The 19,748-nt window shown below is 37.3% G+C and overlaps 1 protein-coding gene across 3 annotated transcripts in view; it reads right to left on the minus strand.

Annotated features, from left to right (window-relative positions):
- LOC121376007 (terminal uridylyltransferase 4-like) overlaps nt 1-19,748 on the minus strand; it is a 47,221-nt gene that overhangs the window by 18,274 nt on the left and 9,199 nt on the right. For all 3 annotated transcript variants that reach the window (XM_041503763.1, XM_041503762.1, XM_041503764.1), the window contains exons 7-20: nt 19,038-19,237; nt 18,338-18,451; nt 15,380-15,445; nt 15,036-15,207; nt 13,777-14,567; nt 13,038-13,185; nt 9,159-9,248; nt 8,614-8,714; nt 7,592-7,753; nt 5,913-6,002; nt 5,037-5,150; nt 4,056-4,133; nt 3,232-3,409; nt 416-463 (exon numbers count right to left, since the gene is read on the minus strand). In XM_041503763.1, the coding sequence (XP_041359697.1) occupies nt 416-463; nt 3,232-3,409; nt 4,056-4,133; nt 5,037-5,150; nt 5,913-6,002; nt 7,592-7,753; nt 8,614-8,714; nt 9,159-9,248; nt 13,038-13,185; nt 13,777-14,567; nt 15,036-15,207; nt 15,380-15,445; nt 18,338-18,451; nt 19,038-19,237 (2,352 nt within the window). The remainder of the gene's footprint in view (nt 1-415; nt 464-3,231; nt 3,410-4,055; nt 4,134-5,036; nt 5,151-5,912; nt 6,003-7,591; nt 7,754-8,613; nt 8,715-9,158; nt 9,249-13,037; nt 13,186-13,776; nt 14,568-15,035; nt 15,208-15,379; nt 15,446-18,337; nt 18,452-19,037; nt 19,238-19,748) is intronic.

Consider the following 19,748-nt stretch of genomic DNA (forward strand, 5'->3'; position numbering starts at 1 on the left):
TCATCTAGTACCACTATGTCAAGTAGACTTGTACTTGAAACATGTATGGGGTACCTGCAAAAAAAGTACTTAAATTGTTGGCAGAACTAGGGTAGTCAGACACTACCCGTTATCTCTGAAATTAGCAGTTTGACCCCCATTTTGTTCCGATTCACTTTAAGGGTGAGGGGCGGTAGTATTTATATCTGTGGTGTTTATGTCGATTGATACGCTGCAGGTAGCAGTTTTAGCCATATATGTTACTACTGTCATCTATGGGATTTAATTTGGTAGTATACACCCTATACAAGCAACTCGGTTATCTGCTGCTCAGTGATAAGACATCTCATATCACTTCCAAAAGTACCCTGTAATATCTATACAGAATAAACCCACCACAAAATTAAAAGGAATATTAAAAAATATCTGTACTCACTTTTTCTTGACAAGCCTGCTCCAAGGTTATGTTTGATGTCAAAAGGATCTAAAAATACAAAGCAAATATACAGGTCTTTTTAAAAGAAACATTATAGTCAAGAAAACTTTAAAAACTCGGACCCTTTTCAATGTATTTGGGTGTCTTTGTTCAACAAAAAGACTTCAATACTTAATGTTCATCTAAAATATTATTGGTAAATAAAAAGTAAAGTTTGTTTTATTTAACGACGCCGCTAGAGCACATTGATTTTTTATCTTATCATCGGCTATTGGATGTCAAACATATGGTCATTCTGACACTGTTTTTAGAGGAAACCCGCTGTCGCCACATAGGCTACTCTTTTTACGACAGGCAGCAAGGGATCTTTTATTTGCGCTTCCCACAGGCAGGATAGCACAAACCATGGCCTTTGTTGAACCAGTTATGGATCACTGGTCGGTGCAAGTGGTTTACACCTACCCACTGAGCCTTGCGGAGCACTCACTCAGGGTTTGGAGTCGGTATCTCGATTAAAAATCCCATGCCTCGACTGGGATCCGAACCCAGTACCTACCAGCCTGTAGACCGATGGCCTGCCACGACGCCACCGAAGCCGGTTATTGGTAAATACAACCCTGCTCGGCAAGCCTCATCCCAGGGTGAAATTTTCACCACATCGGGTGTACTTTTTCTATCCCACATGACTGCATATGATGGAGTCTTATTTCTATCTTTCATGGACTATCACTGCTGTATCTGTGACCATCAAACAACAGTTTCAGGTTGATATTTTGTGATTAAAATCTGTCGTATAAAATATATTTCATTAATTTTTATTTAACACATGAAACAAAACAGGAAAATATGATACTGTAATTTATTTATTATAAAATGGTAGAATAAAAATGTGACAAATAAAGTCAGAAAGACCAAAAGTAGATGTGGACAAATAAAAATGACAACCGGACCATAAGAGTGAAAGAGAAAGAAGGAACAAGCTATCACGTGACTGGAACAGGCAGCTGTGTATTCAGTGGATGTGGGTGTCAGTAAGAGAAAGAAGGAACAAGCTATCACGTGACTGGAACAGGCAGCTATGTATTCAATGGATGTGGGTGTCAGTAAGAGAAAGAAGGAACAAGCTATCACGTGACTGGAACAGGCAACTATGTATTCAATGGATGTGGGTATCAGTAAGAGAAAGAAGGAACAAGCTATCACGTGACTGGAACAGGCAGCTATGTATTCAATGGATGTGGGTGTCAGTAAGAGAAAGAAGGAACAAGCTATCACGTGACTGGAACAGGCAGCTATGTATTCAATGGATGTGGGTGTCAGTAAGAGAAAGAAGGAACAAGCTATCACGTGACTGGAACAGGCAGCTGTGTATTCAATGGATGTGGGTGTCAGTAAGAGAAAGAAGGAACAAGCTATCACGTGACTGGAACAGGCAGCTGTGTATTCAATGGATGTGGGTGTCAGTAAGAGAAAGAAGGAACAAGCTATCACGTGACTGGAACAGGCAGCTATGTATTCAATGGATGTGGGTATCAGTAAGAGAAAGAAGGAACAAGCTATCACGTGACTGGAACAGGCAGCTATGTATTCAATGGATGTGGGTATCAGTAAGAGAAAGAAGGAACAAGCTATCACGTGACTGGAACAGGCAGCTATGTATTCACTAGATGTGGGTATCAGTAAGAGAAAGAAGGAACAAGCTATCACGTGACTGGAACAGGCAGCTGTATTTATTCAATGGATGAAGGGTAGCTCAGTAAGAGAAAGAAGGAACAAGCTATCACGTGACTGGAACAGGCAGCTGTGTATTCACTGGATGTGGGTATCAGTAAGAGAAAGAAGGAACAAGCTATCACGTGACTGGAACAGGCAGCTATGTATTCACTGGATGTGGGTATCAGTAAGAGAAAGAAGGAACAAGCTATCACGTGACTGGAACAGGCAGCTATTTATTCAATGGATGTGGGTATCAGTAAGAGAAAGAAGGAACAAGCTATCACGTGACTGGAACAGGCAGCTGTGTATTCACTGGATGTGGGTATCAGTAAGAGAAAGAAGGAACAAGCTATCACGTGACTGGAACAGGCAGCTATGTATTCAGTGGATGTGGGTGTCAGTAAGAGAAAGAAGGAACAAGCTATCACGTGACTGGAACAGGCAGCTATGTATTCAATGGATGTGGGTATCAGTAAGAGAAAGAAGGAACAAGCTATCACGTGACTGGAACAGGCAGCTATGTATTCAATGGATGTGGGTGTCAGTCATTTTTGGCATGCTTCCATCAGGAAGATGTTGCCCAGTGGTAAAGCACTCACTTGATGCGCAGTTGGTTTGGGATCGATCCCAGTCGGTGGGCCCATTAGGCTATTTCTCGTTCCAGCCAGTACACCATAACTGGTACATCAAAAGCCATGGTATGTGCTATGGTGCATATAAAAGATCCGTTGCTGCTAATCAAAAAGGGTAGCCCATGAAGTCGCAGCAGCGGTTTTCCACCCTCAATATCTGTGTGGTCCTTAACCATATGTCCACGCCATATAACCGTAAATAAAATGTGTTGAGTGTGTCGTTAAATAAACCATAAAAAAGCTTCCATCAGATAACTGTTCAAGCATGCCTGTTGTGGGAACAACCTCTGACTTCGCCAGAGTTCTGTTTATGACGGGAGGTGTTCAGTGGAATTTCATTGGTTACTGTGATGTTTGGACCAGTCCACTGTTCCAGGGGGAAATGCCACAAGTTAAAGGTCAGGTGAAGTTGAAAACCCCCATTCTTTAAAAACACTACATAGTATAATTACGACAAATTTGTCTTACCTTCAATTGCAATACATTTTCCATTCCAGAGTTTTTCGAATCGCGTCAGAGGCCCTTTCTGTCTGATGCAAACCACCTGGTCTTTGTAGTTGAACTCTTCCGTGTAGTACCGAAACAAGTCGAGCCACAGTTCACCAACACTCTGGCTGTTTTTACCACACTGGCTCCACACAAAAGGCTGAAACATAAAACATTTAATTATCTATTAATCATAAATCCTTTCTGTTGTGTAGAATATCAAATATATATTGTAAACCACATTACTGTTAAAATACAATTATGAATAAACAACAAATTTCCTACTTTTCTTTATTAACAAAATATTTCAAGCAGAACACATGGGATCATAACATAAATAATAAATAAAAATCCACAAATACCAGTGGACAATATTTCAAAATCTGATATAACTGGAATTTGGTTCACATAATTTTTATAATGGGTAACTGAATGTTTAGTTACTATAATCAGTTTCTCAAACTTGTACTGAAATTTATTATCATCTGAAGTTTGCAACATTTAATTTTAGAAATTGTAACCATTCACAAAGTAACTGACTGGCAAATTGCATAAATTTAAATTTACGTATCTGACATGTGAACAGAAGAACAGTTTTTGTTATAAATTGTACCCTGAAATAGTCTGTAAACACATAAGTTAATTAACCTTAAAATACTTCGTTAACAGAAGATTCTTACTTGAGGTTGAACTTTTTCAATATGACCAACAATATATTCAAATTTAAAATTTAAAGTATTTTATTTTAAATTCAGATAATCTAGTACTGAGATATTGTGTGTAAACAGAGAAAGAGAAGCAATTACCAGTTTACTGATATCATCATAGAACCAAGCATTGCAGCCATCAATCATCTTCTCTGGCTTCACTTCTCCTTCATACAGCTGGGGAGGAGACAAACAGAATTAACAAATTGATGAATGGATGGATGGATGGATGGATGGATCGAAGGATGGATGGATGGATGGATGGATGGATGGATGGATGGATGGATGGATGGATGGATGGATGGATGGATATATGAATGAATGGATGATATGAATGTATGAATGAATGAATGAATGAACGAATGAACGGATGAATGAATTTAAAACATTAACATATTTAAAATCTTTTTAAATGTGATTTGAGATCAACATTCATAGATGAAACTGTAACAGAAAAATCTGAGAGGATTTGAATAGAATAGAATAGAATAGAATAGAACAGAACAGAACAGGACAGAACAGGACAGCACAGGACAGCACAGGACAGGACAGGACAGGACAGGACAGGACAGAACAGACACAGGACAGGAACAAGTACAAGTACAACAACAAGAACAAGAACAAGAACAGAAGAGAACAGAAGAGAATAGAATAGGAATAGAATAGGATGTTTAATGACACCCCAGCATGAAAAATACATTGGCTATTGCATGTCACCATAGAATGAGACTCCAGTGCTCTACCAATTGGGTTAATAGGGAAATTTCCATCAGCTACTGCCAGCAGGAGCACTTTATACCAACACTACTACATATTCTCGCCCCCTAGCCCACCCCCACTCCTCCAAGTGAAGCAACATCCCTGTGGGCCATGGGCAGTTGAACTGTTATGAGGCCTGACTGGATTATAATTGTATTCTTATGTTAAAAAACACCAACCCCTATGTTGGCAAAAGTCAACCTCCACTGAGGAGATTTGAACCATGGACCCACAGGATGAAAGTCCAGCACTCTACCACACACGAAAGAAATACTGAGTTTACATACACACAGGAAAAATGCAGAACAAATGTAGACCAACCTCTTGCAACACTGGGACTACAGGTGGGTCACATTGTTGTAGAAAATGAAGCAACATCAGAATATAAGCATATGATGACAGACTCCCGCGTGATGCATCTCCAATATCACAGACCTGTCAACAAAATAACTCATCAGTGATTAGACCTATCCCGTTTGTTTTGAGCACTCAACCGACTGAGCTAGATCCCGCTCCCAGACCTATAAAGAGAGACCAAGTCTTAAATATATGCTTAACAATCTGATACACAGTTAAATCAAATAATCCACATCATGTGTACTTTGTAATTACAGTGAAACCTCTCAAGACCAGACCCTCTGTAAACCAGAATTTCCTCAAAACCGGATCTTTTACCCAGTCCCGTTTAAAAAACCAGGACAGAACTTGACCTTTCTAAATCGGATCCTTCTTAAAACCAGACATTGGTCTTGGTCCCAAGGGTGTCTACTTTAGAGGGGTTCACACTGTATTAATAATAAATATTTGAAAATTAAATATATGCAGATTTAATTATTGTCCTTTTTTTTTTTTTAAAGCATTTAAATATGTTGTATTAAAAAGCTTATAGATCTGCTGTTTTAAAGCAAATTGTTATTATTTTGTTATGTTTCTTTTAGGTAAAGATCATTCAGTGTCAGAAGCTGTACATCTGTGCATAGTGAGAGGTTTGCTTTAATGAGGAATTCTCTTTTGACTGTCCATATTGTGAGGTTTCTGGATTACTGGAGTCTGGATTCAGAAAGTGTTACTGTATTTAAATAGGAAAACAAATCCAAAAGCAAGGGATTTTTAAAAATAAATCCTTTGACAAGACACCTTTGCTATATCAGTCATGAAGCCTGGGTTGGAATGAGAAATAGCCATAAATAGTCTTACCCTAGCAAACACCTTGAAAGCATAGCCCAGTATTTTTACTCTGGGGTCAATAAGACTGTACTTCTCTAACAGGCGAGTGTTATGCTGGGCCTGAATATAAAAACAAAAACATTTCAAGACTAAGTTAGAGATAATAATAATAATAATAATAATTATTAATAATAATAATAATAATAAAAATGTCATTATTTGCTATTTTTTTACATTTATTTGTGATAAATAACTGTAACTTAATCAATTTCATGCATAATCTTTGCACAGTTAATTTGAGAATGAATACCCAATACAGTATACAACTTTCACATAGCCCTTTTAAGATATGCAAAAAGAACCAAAAACATATAAAGATTTTAACAAATATATTTTCAATCTGTAGATTATTCCATAAAAAACATATTTGTTACAATTTCAATCACATCATACTTTTATTGTTGAATTGTTAGTTGTAAACACTCTTTTTGTGATCTGATTTCTCTGCAAACTGTACATACTTGTTAAAGCACACTATATCAGTATCTGACTTATCAATGCATTGGACATGTTCATAAATGTTACGGACACTATTTCAGTTTCTGACTTAAAATTGCATAGTATACCCACCATTCACTTTTGCATGCTATTCAATCTACATTTCTATGTGAGAATAAATTCCATGAAAATTATCATAATATCAAGAGAATCATACAGTTACTTTATGCTAGTAAATGATCTGAAAAATGTTGGTATAGGCTGTCCACAAACATTTAGAGTTGCTCACCCTTAAGCTAGCGCTCCATCACATTTTGATGGTATACAAGTGGCAATATACAACAATCACAGTTGTTATTATTTAGTAACTAGATGTAACCCCGGCTGAGCAGTGGAAAGTTTAGATGGGGTGTTGTGGCCCTACACTAGGCTTTCCCTAAAAAATATTACCACCATGTAAATAGCTCATAGTCACTTTTATGTTAAGTGGCAGCTTCTATTGCCTTTGAAATATTTATGGAATTCATCTCTGTACACAATATTTAGCATGATATTTAGACGACTGAACCTGAGTGCAAAACGTTCCTTGTGAAGAAGGAAGAAAGGAAATATTTTATTTAATGACGCACTCAACACATTTTATTTATGGTTATATGGCATCAGACATATGGTTAAGGACCACACAGATATTGAGAGGAAACCTGCTGTCGCCACTTCATGGGCTACTCTTTTCGATTAGCAGCAAGGGATCTTTTATATGCACCATCCCACAGCCTTTGAAATAAACCAGTTGTGCAGCACTGGCTGGAATTAGAAATAGCGCAATGGGTCCACCAACGAGGAATGATCCTAGACCAACCATGCATCAAGCAAACGCTTTACCACTGGGCTACATCCCGCCCCTCCTTGCGAAGAAAGCGGTCAGCAGTATAAATCAAGAGGATAAGCAGTCAGAACAACTGGAAACGGTTAAAATGGCCTTGTGTATATCTATGATATAAATATCATAGATAAAGATAACAAATAACTGAAAACTACTGGGTTATATCGAATAACTACAGAGGCTAACCTAAATCACAAACGAAACATTTAAAAAGTCATTTCAGTATTTTATATTAATTTTTTTTAATGAAGACCTATTTTCTACACTGGACTATATTAAGTTGCTACACAAAATAATGTTACCCACACTATTTTAGTAGATGTCTTACCAGCGTATTGTACAAACTAATATCGGCCTCCAGACCACTTCTGCGGTGCTTGAACTTCACGATGGGAACTTTGGCTGTTGGAATGGCAAGTATATTGTAGAGGCCCCTGTGTTCCTTCAACACCTTGGCCAGCTGCTCCACAATATGTGGGTAGTTCAGGTCCTACAAAATATTAAATGATCAGAAATATAGCATTACAATTGTAGAAGTCTTCTGTATCCCCAAAACAGGGCTAGCTCTGGCAGTCGATAAATTCGCAGTTTGGCGACACAAAAAAACAATTGGTGTATTTTATTTTAAGTTGGCGAACTAATTTTACTACATTTTATTAAAAAATAACTGGTTTTCTGCCATTTTTGAAGTTTAATAGATAATTTGGCAAAACTTTGTGTTAACCTAGAGCTAGCTCTGTCTCTGCTTAAAATTTATTAATGGATAGTAATGAACATTAGTAACTGATGAATACTGAAAACATTAAACAATTAAAATTTATTAATGGATAGTAATGAATATTAGTAACTGACGAATACTGAAAACATTAAACAATTAAAATTTATTAATGGATAGTAATGAACATTAGTAACTGACGAATACTGAAAACATTAAACAATTAAAATTTATTAATGGATAGTAATGAACATTAGTAACTGACGAATACTGAAAACATTAAACAATTAAAATTTATTAATGGATAGTAATGAACATTAGTAACTGACGAATACTGAAAACATTAAACAATTCAAATTTATTAAAAATATATATTCATCAAAAGTTCCGAGGTATAGTACTTTTAATGAGTCTCTATTTGTGACTGCATCTGTGAAGTTTTTTTTTAAGTACAGATGCAGCATTATAATCCAGGAAAATGTAAATTAAAATGTTGTCATGTGGAATTTCAATGTAGCACGTTCAGGGAATGCCACTAACATATAAGCATTTATATATATATATATAAAATATCAATTGCAAAGCGTATCTGTGTTAACTGTCTGTTGATTTAGATCCACTAACTGATAGCATACCTTGCCAGATGGCTTGGAGTGAAATGTCATGCAGATGTCAAGGTCACTCATAACAAAACCAAACCCATTACAGGAAGATCCAAATAAGCAAAGCTCAGCATCTGGAATTTAACAATTTGATATTAATCCACTGTTTTTAAATATAGTAAATAACAAACAAATGTCAATTTCTGGTGACTGTGTATGGAAAGCCAAACACAAAATAGCACCAATATATGAGTAATCATTTATGATATTTCCAGACAGAACACAATACATTAAAAGTACACATGTAAGTGCTTATGTATAATGTTTTAGTTTTATAGCATGCAATGTTCTACTGGTTAAAAATTCTGCATAAGAAAACAGATTGAAATAAAATCTAAAATACTATTTTAAATACAATGCATACATATGTGTACAATCATGTGATTAACAGGAAGGAAAGAAGGAAATGTTTTATTTGACGACACATTTAGCACATTTTATGTACGGTTATATGGCATCGGATGTGATTAACAGATGAAATTTATACAGTTGTTTCAAAAAACATGGGACAATATTACCTTCATATAATGTATAATTGATGAAGTATTGAAGCTCCTGTAGAATCTGGTTTCGTTCCTGTACTTCGTGATATGATGGACCAAAATCCTCTGAAAACGTAAATAGAGGTTATTACCAGTGTTTTTCGGTATCGTCAATATCATATATTAGGAATAAAAATTGTATTATGCGAGCCTCTGGCGAGCATAATACATTATTTTTATTCCTAATATATGATATTGACGATACCGAAATACACGAGGGTAATAATCTCTTTATCATATAAGCTCAAGCTTAATAAAACGTGTTTTTGTAAACTGTACACGCAACTTTAATTCCAGTCTGCCATTACTAGATATTCAAATGACGTAAGAATATGTGGAGCGGTGTATTTTTGAATGGAAATGACGTCAAACTCGAATGACGTCATTTTGGATGTCCTTACGTCAAAATAAAGTTATGCCTAACGTTTTTTGTTTTCTAAACGCTGGGCAGCTTTCAGTGTCAAATTGCCATTGAAATGTTTTTATTTGATGACTATGAATGCATACGTCAATCATAGAGTGTCACTCAAGTATGTTTGCTTAAATGTCAATAAACCTAGTGCCAAGACCTCGACTAATTTGCAAAGTTATCAAATTCTTAAAGTATGTGATCTGAAAAATATCACATACTTTGATTGCACTGAAAATGTAAGATATTATATGATAAACACAGAATATTACTGCCAGTAAAAAATAAATATTTTGTCAAACACATGTTAAAGGGGCAATCTCAAAGTTGTATACTGACTAAAACTATTTATTCATTTCTCTTATTTAATGTAATGATTATACCTTGAATTACATGCCTATAAAAAAATAGATCCACATAATTTTATTTACCACAGTAATTATTATATAAATTTATATTATTGCAAAAACCCATTATGGGTTACAGTTTAAATTGCCTCTTCCTGATCCAAATAATTTCAATTTACAGCAGTAATTATTATATAAATTTATATTATTGCAAAAAAACATTAAAGGGACACACCCTAGTTACGGCTAGTTGTTAACCATTACGGCGTTGTTTTTCGCTATTAAACCCATTTTTTCACAAATAAAATTGCACTTTACTTACCGTTTATTATTTAGAATATACATTTCCATTCACCTGAAGTGTTTTTTGGTAATGCTGGTAATCCTGGTGTTTGTAATACCACAAAATGCATTTTTCGTATTTCCGAAAAACGGACGCACGTTTGAGAAAAAAAAGTTGAGCAGACAAGGTCTAATCTATTTTTAGACTGGGATATTTCCATTTCAATGTCACAGACGTTGGTATACCACGCGACCGTTATCATTTTGGTTCGGTTTGTTTTCTCGTGCACGGTTTGCGCAATCAACATCCGATTTGTTGTTGTTCATTTGTGAGATTTTTCTTCACAGTTCGTGAACATTTTCAGTAACAATAAAGTTCAGACAAGTAAGTATCTCAATACAAAACGTTACAAACCCTTAAAACCAATAATTTTGCTAAGTCCTACGATATCTGGAGAGGGGATACAACCAGGACAGAACAGTTGGAACATGTCCAGGAGAGGTGAAAAGAACGCACCCCAAGTCTGTGAAATTTGTCGTGACATAGGCATTGTTGTGCTTCGAGCGACATCTACCGGTGACATCAGAATACAAACTTTCAAAATTATTTCAAGCAATTGGGACATGGGGATTCCCATGGTATTTATCTATACTCTTCAAAAGAAGAAACGCAAAACCACATTGTCGTAACATTTGGAGAATTGATTTAATTATTGAATGGTGAGTCCGATAATTACCAAATGTTGCAGGATTGTTCACAATTCACTCTAGTCCATTGTGAGTAAGTGATAGGACACACCACCAAGGTCAAGGTCATCTGGAGTCAATACCGGGTGTGGCCTCCGCGTGTGTTGACAACTGCCTGGCACCGCCTGCCCATTGAAGCAACCAGAGTACGGATGACGTCCCGGGGGATGGTGGCCCACTCGGCCTGCAAGGCTGCTGCCAGCTCGGGCAGGGTCTGGGGCTGTGGTTGTCGCTGTCGGAGGCGTCGGTCCAACTCGTCCCATAGATGCTCAATTGGGTTCAAATCCGGTGATATCGATGGCCAAGGAAGGACATTAATGTTGTTGTTATGTAGGAAAGCCGTTGTGAGACGTGCTGTGTGAGGCCTGGCGTTGTCATGTTGGAACACTGCGTTGGCGTTGGCCATAACTGGAACGATGTGTGGCCGGAGGATCTGGTCAATGTAGCCCTGTGCATTCAGGTTGCCCTGCACGTGGACCAGGTCAGTTCTGCCAGTGTGTGAGATGGCTGACCACACCATGACACTACCCCCGCCAAATCTGTCCACTTCCTGCACGCAGTTTGCCGCATAACGTTCACCAGGACGCCTATACACGCGACATCTTCCATCATGACGTCGGAGCAGAAATCGGGACTCGTCACTGAACCACACCTGTCTCCATTGCAGTTGAGGCCATTGTCGATGAATCTGGCACCACTGCAGTCGGAGTCGACGGTGTTGTGGTGTTAAGATGACACCTCGAACTGGACGTCTGGCACGAATTCCTACCTCACATAGGCGGTTCCGTACGGTCTGGTCGGATATCCTGCGCAAACCTGGTATTGCTGCGGCTGTGGAGGTGGCAGTAGTCAATCGTTCCCGAAGGTGGCGTACCCGGATGTAGCGGTTCTGCCCGGGGGTAGTGACCCGTGGTCGACCGGATCTAGGGAGGTCACGTGTTGATCCATGTTGCTGGTAACGGTCCCACAGTCTGGAGATGGTGCTTGGGGACACATGGAATGCCCTGGCAACGGCCGTTCTGGATTCGCCTGCGTCTAGTCGGCCGATGGCATTGTTTCTCTGCGGTTCACTGAGACGTGGCATGTCCTGGATTGTCAACTGTCGGCCAGATACAGAGGCCAGGCAAGCGAACACCCTGCACTTTTATACTGTCGGTGTTCATGTTGCACGTGCAGACAACGCACGTGCAGTGGTGACATGGTTTGCACGTGGCTGCGTTTTTGCGAATATTCACATTTTGGAACTTTATTGTACAGTAGCTGCGTTTTATCGAATGTAACCGTGGGAATGTGTTTGGGACATGCAATGACCTTATATTCACAAAGCATGAACCGGTAGGAAACATAAAATCGGAGTTATAACCCATTTGTACCCTTTTGCGTTTCTTTTTTTGAAGAGTATATATAAAACCTGCTTTTTAACTCCATTTGATAAAAACGTGATCTAAGTGTGTTACAGGTTTGTAGATTAACCAAATTATAATTTATTTTCGCTGGATGGAACTAGGGTGTGCGGCTTTAAGGGCTACAGTTTGAACTGCAACTTCATATTGATAAAGAACAGCCTGTTATTTTCATAGATATCTGATGAATATTTTTCTGTACTTTATATTTATTTATTCATTTACACTTATTTTCGTGCTTATATCCAATTAAGGTTCAAGCACTCTGTCCTGGACACACACCTCAGCTATCTAGATGGTCCTGGACAGTGGGTTAGTGATTAGTGAGAGAGAAGCTTTGAACATGCTCGGAGTGATGCAAACCCAAGACCTACCAGCCAATGGCTTAACCTCTATACCACAAAGACCGAGTGTACTTCATAGATGAAACCACTGCTAAATATATATATGGAAGAATATTGCAATTTGTATATTCTTTAGTTAATTATGATTAATGACCACACAGTTGAGAGAAAACCTGCTGCTGCTATGCAATGGGATACTCTTTCTGATTAGCAGCACGGAATTTTTATATGGTAGCATTTCACAGACGACCTTTGTTAGACGAGTTGTGGAGCATTGGCTGGAATGAGAAATAGATTATTATTAATCAGGTTACAGCACTTACTTGGCACCTGTTTCAAAGTATTGGTCAGTAGCTTGAAGAACTGTTTGTCTGGTGGCGGCAGTGGTTTTAGGTCAGGTAGCATGTCATCAGGGCAAGCTGTTTTCAGATGACCTTCCTTCTCACAGTAACCACAGATAATGGCTGGACCCTACAGAATATATCAAGAGTTAACTACAAACAATATATAAGTCGATTTTGTGAAAATTTACAAAGTAACCACCATCATCCATAAGTTAAACAACATTACAAAATCAAATCCAGTGATTAAGTCTAGACTTAAACTGAAATTTATTCTAAACTCTAATACCATAAAACTGCATGCATTTTGTGTCCAAATTCTAATTTGAGTATAGAGTCCAACTTGGATCCCGATATTTTTTAAAATCCAATCTTAATTTGGATTCTGAGTTTTAATGACAAAAATGAAACAAATTTTATAATTAATATTAAATACTGAATAAACACAGGACAATGTTTATTTATAATAATAAACTTCAAATTTTCACCATTACAAAATCACTTTCAAAAACTATATTGTTATAGACCTGCTGTTCAAAATCTCACTTTTACAATAATAGCTTTTAAAAACTATAGTGTTACAGACACCCTGTTCAAAATATCACAGTTATAACAATAATAGCTTTAAAAAATAGTGTTATAGACTTACTTTTCAAAATTGCACTATTATAACAAAAACTACAATCATGGTGTTTAATGGACTTACTGTTCAAAATCTTACCTTTCCATCTGTCAAATTTTTCTCTGTGAATTCATAACAGCAATCCTCATCTTTGATCATGGAGCTGATTGCTGATACATCCAAGGCCTCTGAACTAGGGACTTCACTAGGAGTATCCATGACAACTGTGCTGCGATCCTTTTCAGAATCGCTGACACACTCGGTGGAATTTTGTTCACAAAGCTCACCAACTGCATTCTGTATAATTGTTTCTGCAAAATCTTTAGCAAACTGCCACAGATGATGTTTGTCACTTGATTCATCATCAACCGAGAGTCTTGAAATTGTTTCAGTCACTGACATCGTCTGATCATCGACTGGCTCACAAACATTAGAACTGGAATGTGCCGAGTCATTACTCTGGTTAATAATACCGTCATCACTCTCTTTTGTAGCTTCATCTATCAAAGGTATCCTTGATTTATGCGAGTCAGTATCAGGATCAAGCTGTTCTGAAGTATCTTCAGCAGTTTCATTAGATTTACTCTGTTTCTCAGAAGTCTTGTTGTCAATGGTATGGATTGTTTTGCTGTCTAGTGTCGTCTTTTTGCAATCTTCATCACCGGATTCATCAGCCGAAGCAGCTTCTACTTGTTCGTCTTTACGCATTTCTTCCTTTGTTGCTTTTTCCACCATTTTCAACAGAGCAGCAGCAGGTATGAGTGATTCTCCATTTGCTTTCCTCGGTAAGCCGAAGTAGTGATATGCTTTTCTCAATGTGTCTTGAAAATATTCATAAATTCTCGAGTTGCTCACAGTGCGAGCAATATTTCTCTTTGTAGCAAATGGATCTAGAATGAAACAAGATGGTTATTGGCACTGTTAGTACTGGTCTAATTTAAATTTTTATAATTATTCAGAATTAAAACAAATATGATTTTATTCACATATCGCAAAACATATGGGTGAAACATTAAGACTGATCTATAATTGTTGTATATCAGAATTATAATATTAAACTTACACTAATATGCAAATATAAGATTTTCAACAGTTTAATTCAAGATAAAGTTACATTTTGTAATCCATATTCTTATTTTAAATGATGAATCAATTATAAAAATTAATATTATTATAATTAAATAAACATTTAGAGAATTACAACTAATAAACATGCATAATAAGATATCAAATTTATAATGTATTATTTGCTTTAATTTAAACTGAATAACAAAACTTTTGTTTTGACAAGCTGTTTACAGCATTCCATTGCCAATAAGGATTGAGTACAAGAAACCAAACGTCATGATCCGACTTACCTTCTATTGCCAGTTTCTTTGAATTCCACTTCTTTTCACTTCTTGCGACAGGAGAAGTCTTTCTGATGGAAATGACCACATTGGCCATATCAAAGGTCAGACTGTAGTATCGGAGTAGTTCAAGCCACAGCTCTCCAACACTTTGAGTGTTGTGACAGACCCATGAGTCACTCTGTGAAAAAAAACCCACAAAATAAATATATCCATTATGCAAACAAATAATGACTGCTGACTTGAGGATTAAGTTAAGTACCCTATAATATATATAATAGATGTGATGGGGGAAAATGTGATGGATCCACCAAGGGCGTTGGATCCTATGAATCAAGGTACATTTTACTTACTTCTTGCTTGATTTTCTCAAAATACACACAAGACTGTTCAGTTTCTTCTGGGTTGTCTGGAAGTTCCTAAAATTAAACACAAATAATCTTAGCAAAATACAGAAACAAGAGAGAAACACTACTGAATTTATTTTAAACTGGTAACACACTATCGGTATGTTTATCACATGTTCCAAAATGAAATTGGAGAAAATATTCACCTGGTTAGAACTGAAGTAAATAAAAGACACAAGAGTATGTATAGCTTATCCAGATAGTTATTTCGGGGTAAAATCCTTGATCAAGGAGCCATGAATTGTATGACAGATTTGTGCTGGGGTGTTATTAAACATTCATTCATTCCATTCCATTTGATGGACCCATTTGTTATTTCCCCTGTTCAACCTGTGTTCAGGCTGACGTATGTGCTGTCCTGTCTCTGAGAGTAGCTGTTGTTAAACAAATATCTCCTTCCTTTAATCAGAGCTTCTAGATTATGGTAGCCCCACTCCCATGGTTAGTGATATTCAGTGTTGGGCTAGTAAATAACTACTATTGCCATGCCCGACGGCTAGCCCATGGTTAGCAGTGTTGGGCTAGTAAATAACTACTATTGCCATGCCCGATGCCCGACGGCTAGCAGAGCTTCTAGATTATGGTAGCCCCACTCCCATGGTTAGTGATATTCAGTGTTGGGCTAGTAAATAACTACTATTGCCATGCCCGACGGCTAGCAGAGCTTCTAGATTATGGTAGCCCCACTCCCATGGTTAGTGATATTCAGTGTTGGGCTAGTAAATAACTACTATTGCCATGCCCGACGGCTAGCAGAGCTTCTAGGTTATGGTAGCCCCACTCCCATGGTTAGTGATATTCAGTGTTGGGCTAGTAAATAACTACTATTGCCATGCCCGACGGCTAGCAGAGCTTCTAGGTTATGGTAGCCCCACTCCCATGGTTAGTGATATTCAGTGTTGGGCTAGTAAATAACTACTATTGCCATGCCTGACGGCTAGCAGAGCTTCTAGATTATGGTAGCCCCACTCCCATGGTTAGTGATATTCAGTGTTGGGCTAGTAAATAACTACTATTGCCATGCCCGACGGCTAGCAGAGCTTCTAGGTTATGGTAGCCCCACTCCCATGGTTAGTGATATTCAGTGTTGGGCTAGTAAATAACTACTATTGCCATGCCCGACGGCTAGCAGAGCTTCTAGATTATGGTAGCCCCACTCCCATGGTTAGTGATATTCAGTGTTGGGCTAGTAAATAACTACTATTGCCATGCCCGACGGCTAGCAGAGCTTCTAGATTATGGTAGCCCCACTCCCATGGTTAGTGATATTCAGTGTTGGGCTAGTAAATAACTACTATTGCCATGCCCGACGGCTAGCAGAGCTTCTAGATTATGGTAGCCCCACTCCCATGGTTAGTGATATTCAGTGTTGGGCTAGTAAATAACTACTATTGCCATGCCCGACGGCTAGCAGAGCTTCTAGGTTATGGTAGCCCCACTCCCATGGTTAGTGATATTCAGTGTTGGGCTAGTAAATAACTACTATTGCCATGCCCGACGGCTAGCAGAGCTTCTAGATTATGGTAGCCTCACTCCCATGGTTAGTGATATTCAGTGTTGGGCTAGTAAATAACTACTATTGCCATGCCCGACGGCTAGCAGAGCTTCTAGGTTATGGTAGCCCCACTCCCATGGTTAGTGATATTCAGTGTTGGGCTAGTAAATAACTACTATTACCATGCCCGACGGCTTGTGAATTATATATTTTTTTTGTCAAATGTTGCAGTTAAGTCTGTTTTGTAAATATGAATATCCTGCCCCAACCCCAACCCCACAATGTTTGTTTTTTTAAGCTCTATCCCCCTCTTTAGGTGACACAATACATATTATGATTATTACTATTATTTAGTAAAATTATATTAACTTAAAGTAAAGTAGGGATAGTGAATTTTTAATTGTGGCTAGTAAATTTTTTAAATCACTGATCCCAAGGCAAGTAGATTTTATAAAAATTCTAGAAGCCCTGCTTTAATTAATATTCAAAGGAAAAGAAACAAATTAGTGATTTAACCTTTTGACTACTGTAGGCGAGATATCTTGCCCAACGTCACGCCAGTCAATATACTGTGTACTGTATACAGTGAATTCCCAAATTCATATTGCCCTCCATTTTGCACACAACACTCACCAGAAATGCAGGAAATACAAACCAGGAAACACTTACTGACACTATGGCTGCTTTAGGTTTTCATTTTTCAATGGAAAATACCTTGGAATTTTTAGTTCAAAAAGTTGTTTCCGGCAAGTATTTTTGCTTGACAACAATGGCGGCACATCGTGGTCATTTTCAGGGATTGATAGCTGATTGTAATAGCTAATTTGATGATAAATTTGATGGTTTTACCAACAAAGAAAATCACCAAATATTGGGATATAAATCGTAGTGGGTTTTCTTTTTTTTAATTCTGGTAACAAAACTACTGTTATTAGGAATAATGGACATAAATATTGGACAGCTGGTCACAAATGCCCGTAAGTAAACAGGACTTTTAAATTTTCTGCATTAACTGATCTAAAATTTCATAAAAATGAGAAAAACGCACGAAAATAATACTTACCGATTCAAATATTAACTTTATTTTTGGTATTTATAAAACATTTCTGTGAATATATGTGAATAAAAATTATAAACTTGTACCCACTCAACTTGTTTTTTGTCAAAAATTAATCCAGTAGTCTAAAGGTTAAGCATCTAGATATATGAGGACTATGATGATCATGTTTTTGACAGATTCTACCTCCGACAATACTGGCAATACTAGAGTTGATGCATGCTGGCTTAGAAAATTGTCAATCGCTTGTCTGACTGACAGTTCCTACCTTACACAAAACTGGCAAACCTAGAGGTAATGTGTGCTGGGATTGAAAATAATCAACAACTTGTCGTAGTTTGACAGTTCCTACCTTAGATAAAACTGGCAACACTTGAGGTGACGTGTGCTGGAGATAGAAAATAGTCATCAGGTTTGTTGCATAGGCTGGCAAAGTTCCTTCCTGTTGGTTGTCAAGGTGACAAAGCTGGAGAGAAAAAAAGAATATAAACAAATGAGACATTTTAACAAAAAACTAAATTATATTTCTGTTTCCATACATTAGCCCTATACATAAAACATATGTACACATTAAAAAAACATCTTAAAAAGTCGAAAGCAAAATCAAGTTTGAGCTACCATTAACATTAGGACAACGAGAAACACAAGAGTTATGCAGACACTAATATTCTATGCAGAAAAATTTAATTAATATATAACTTTTTTCCTTAAAATAAAAGGGCTCTATTAGGCCACACAAAAAATAAAGTCAGTCTCTGGTCAGACCAAAGTTCTAGAATTGATGTGGTGATGCATCTTTAAAAAAAAAAAATTAAAAGCATGGATTGCACAGACAAGGTGGATATAGCTGATACTGAAATAAAGGGCATATTAGAATGCACATTCTAATTCATGCGCGAAGATGTCATACCGCGAGGGTCAAAATCGACACTCGCACTGACCAGAGACCAGAAATTAATTTTGTTTGGCCTTGGTTAAAACCATGTGAGACTGACTACACAATTATGAACTACATTCAGGAATATCCTTTCTTGCTCTTTACATCTACCTACCTTGGCCCAGTATCTGAAGACAACGGCCAGTTTCTTGAGCCTGGGGTCCAAGGTGCTGTAGAGAGCGAGAAGCTGGCCCGTGTGATACGCAGTGTTACTGTTCACCGAGATCTGACACTGGACCCCAGTCTGTGGGTGATTGAACAGGATGGCGGGACATATTGCAGAAAAGTCACTGCGAACATTCTCCAACAATCCAGCTGAAATATTGCAAAATGTACAAATGATAACAGCCAAACGTAACTGAAGAATGGCAAGTCATGGCAAAACATTAAACCTATTAAAGGGACATTCCTGAGTTTGCTGCATTGTAAGATGTTTCCGATAAAATATTTCTACGATTAAACTTGTATATTAAATATATATTTCTGGTTTAGAATATCAGTGTCTGTATATTCAATGTGTTTCTGGTCGTTTTAATATTTGTAAGAAGCCCAAACTGGAATTTTGTCTTCAGATAATTTTGTACGTACGAAAAAATTATATTTTTGGAAATAAAATGTAATTTAACCTAGTACAAATATTAGAACGATCAGAAACACGTTTAATATACAGCCACTAATATTTTATGCAGAAAAAATATATTTGATATGTAATTACAATCGTTAAAATGTCTGTTAGTCGATAACATCTTTAAAAATTGCAGCAAACTTAGGAATGTCCCTTTAATGAATGAATGAATGAATGAATGAATGAATGAATGAATGAATG

This window comes from Gigantopelta aegis, chromosome 6 (genome assembly GCF_016097555.1).
Source record: "Gigantopelta aegis isolate Gae_Host chromosome 6, Gae_host_genome, whole genome shotgun sequence".
Classification (NCBI taxonomy): domain Eukaryota; kingdom Metazoa; phylum Mollusca; class Gastropoda; order Neomphalida; family Peltospiridae; genus Gigantopelta; species Gigantopelta aegis.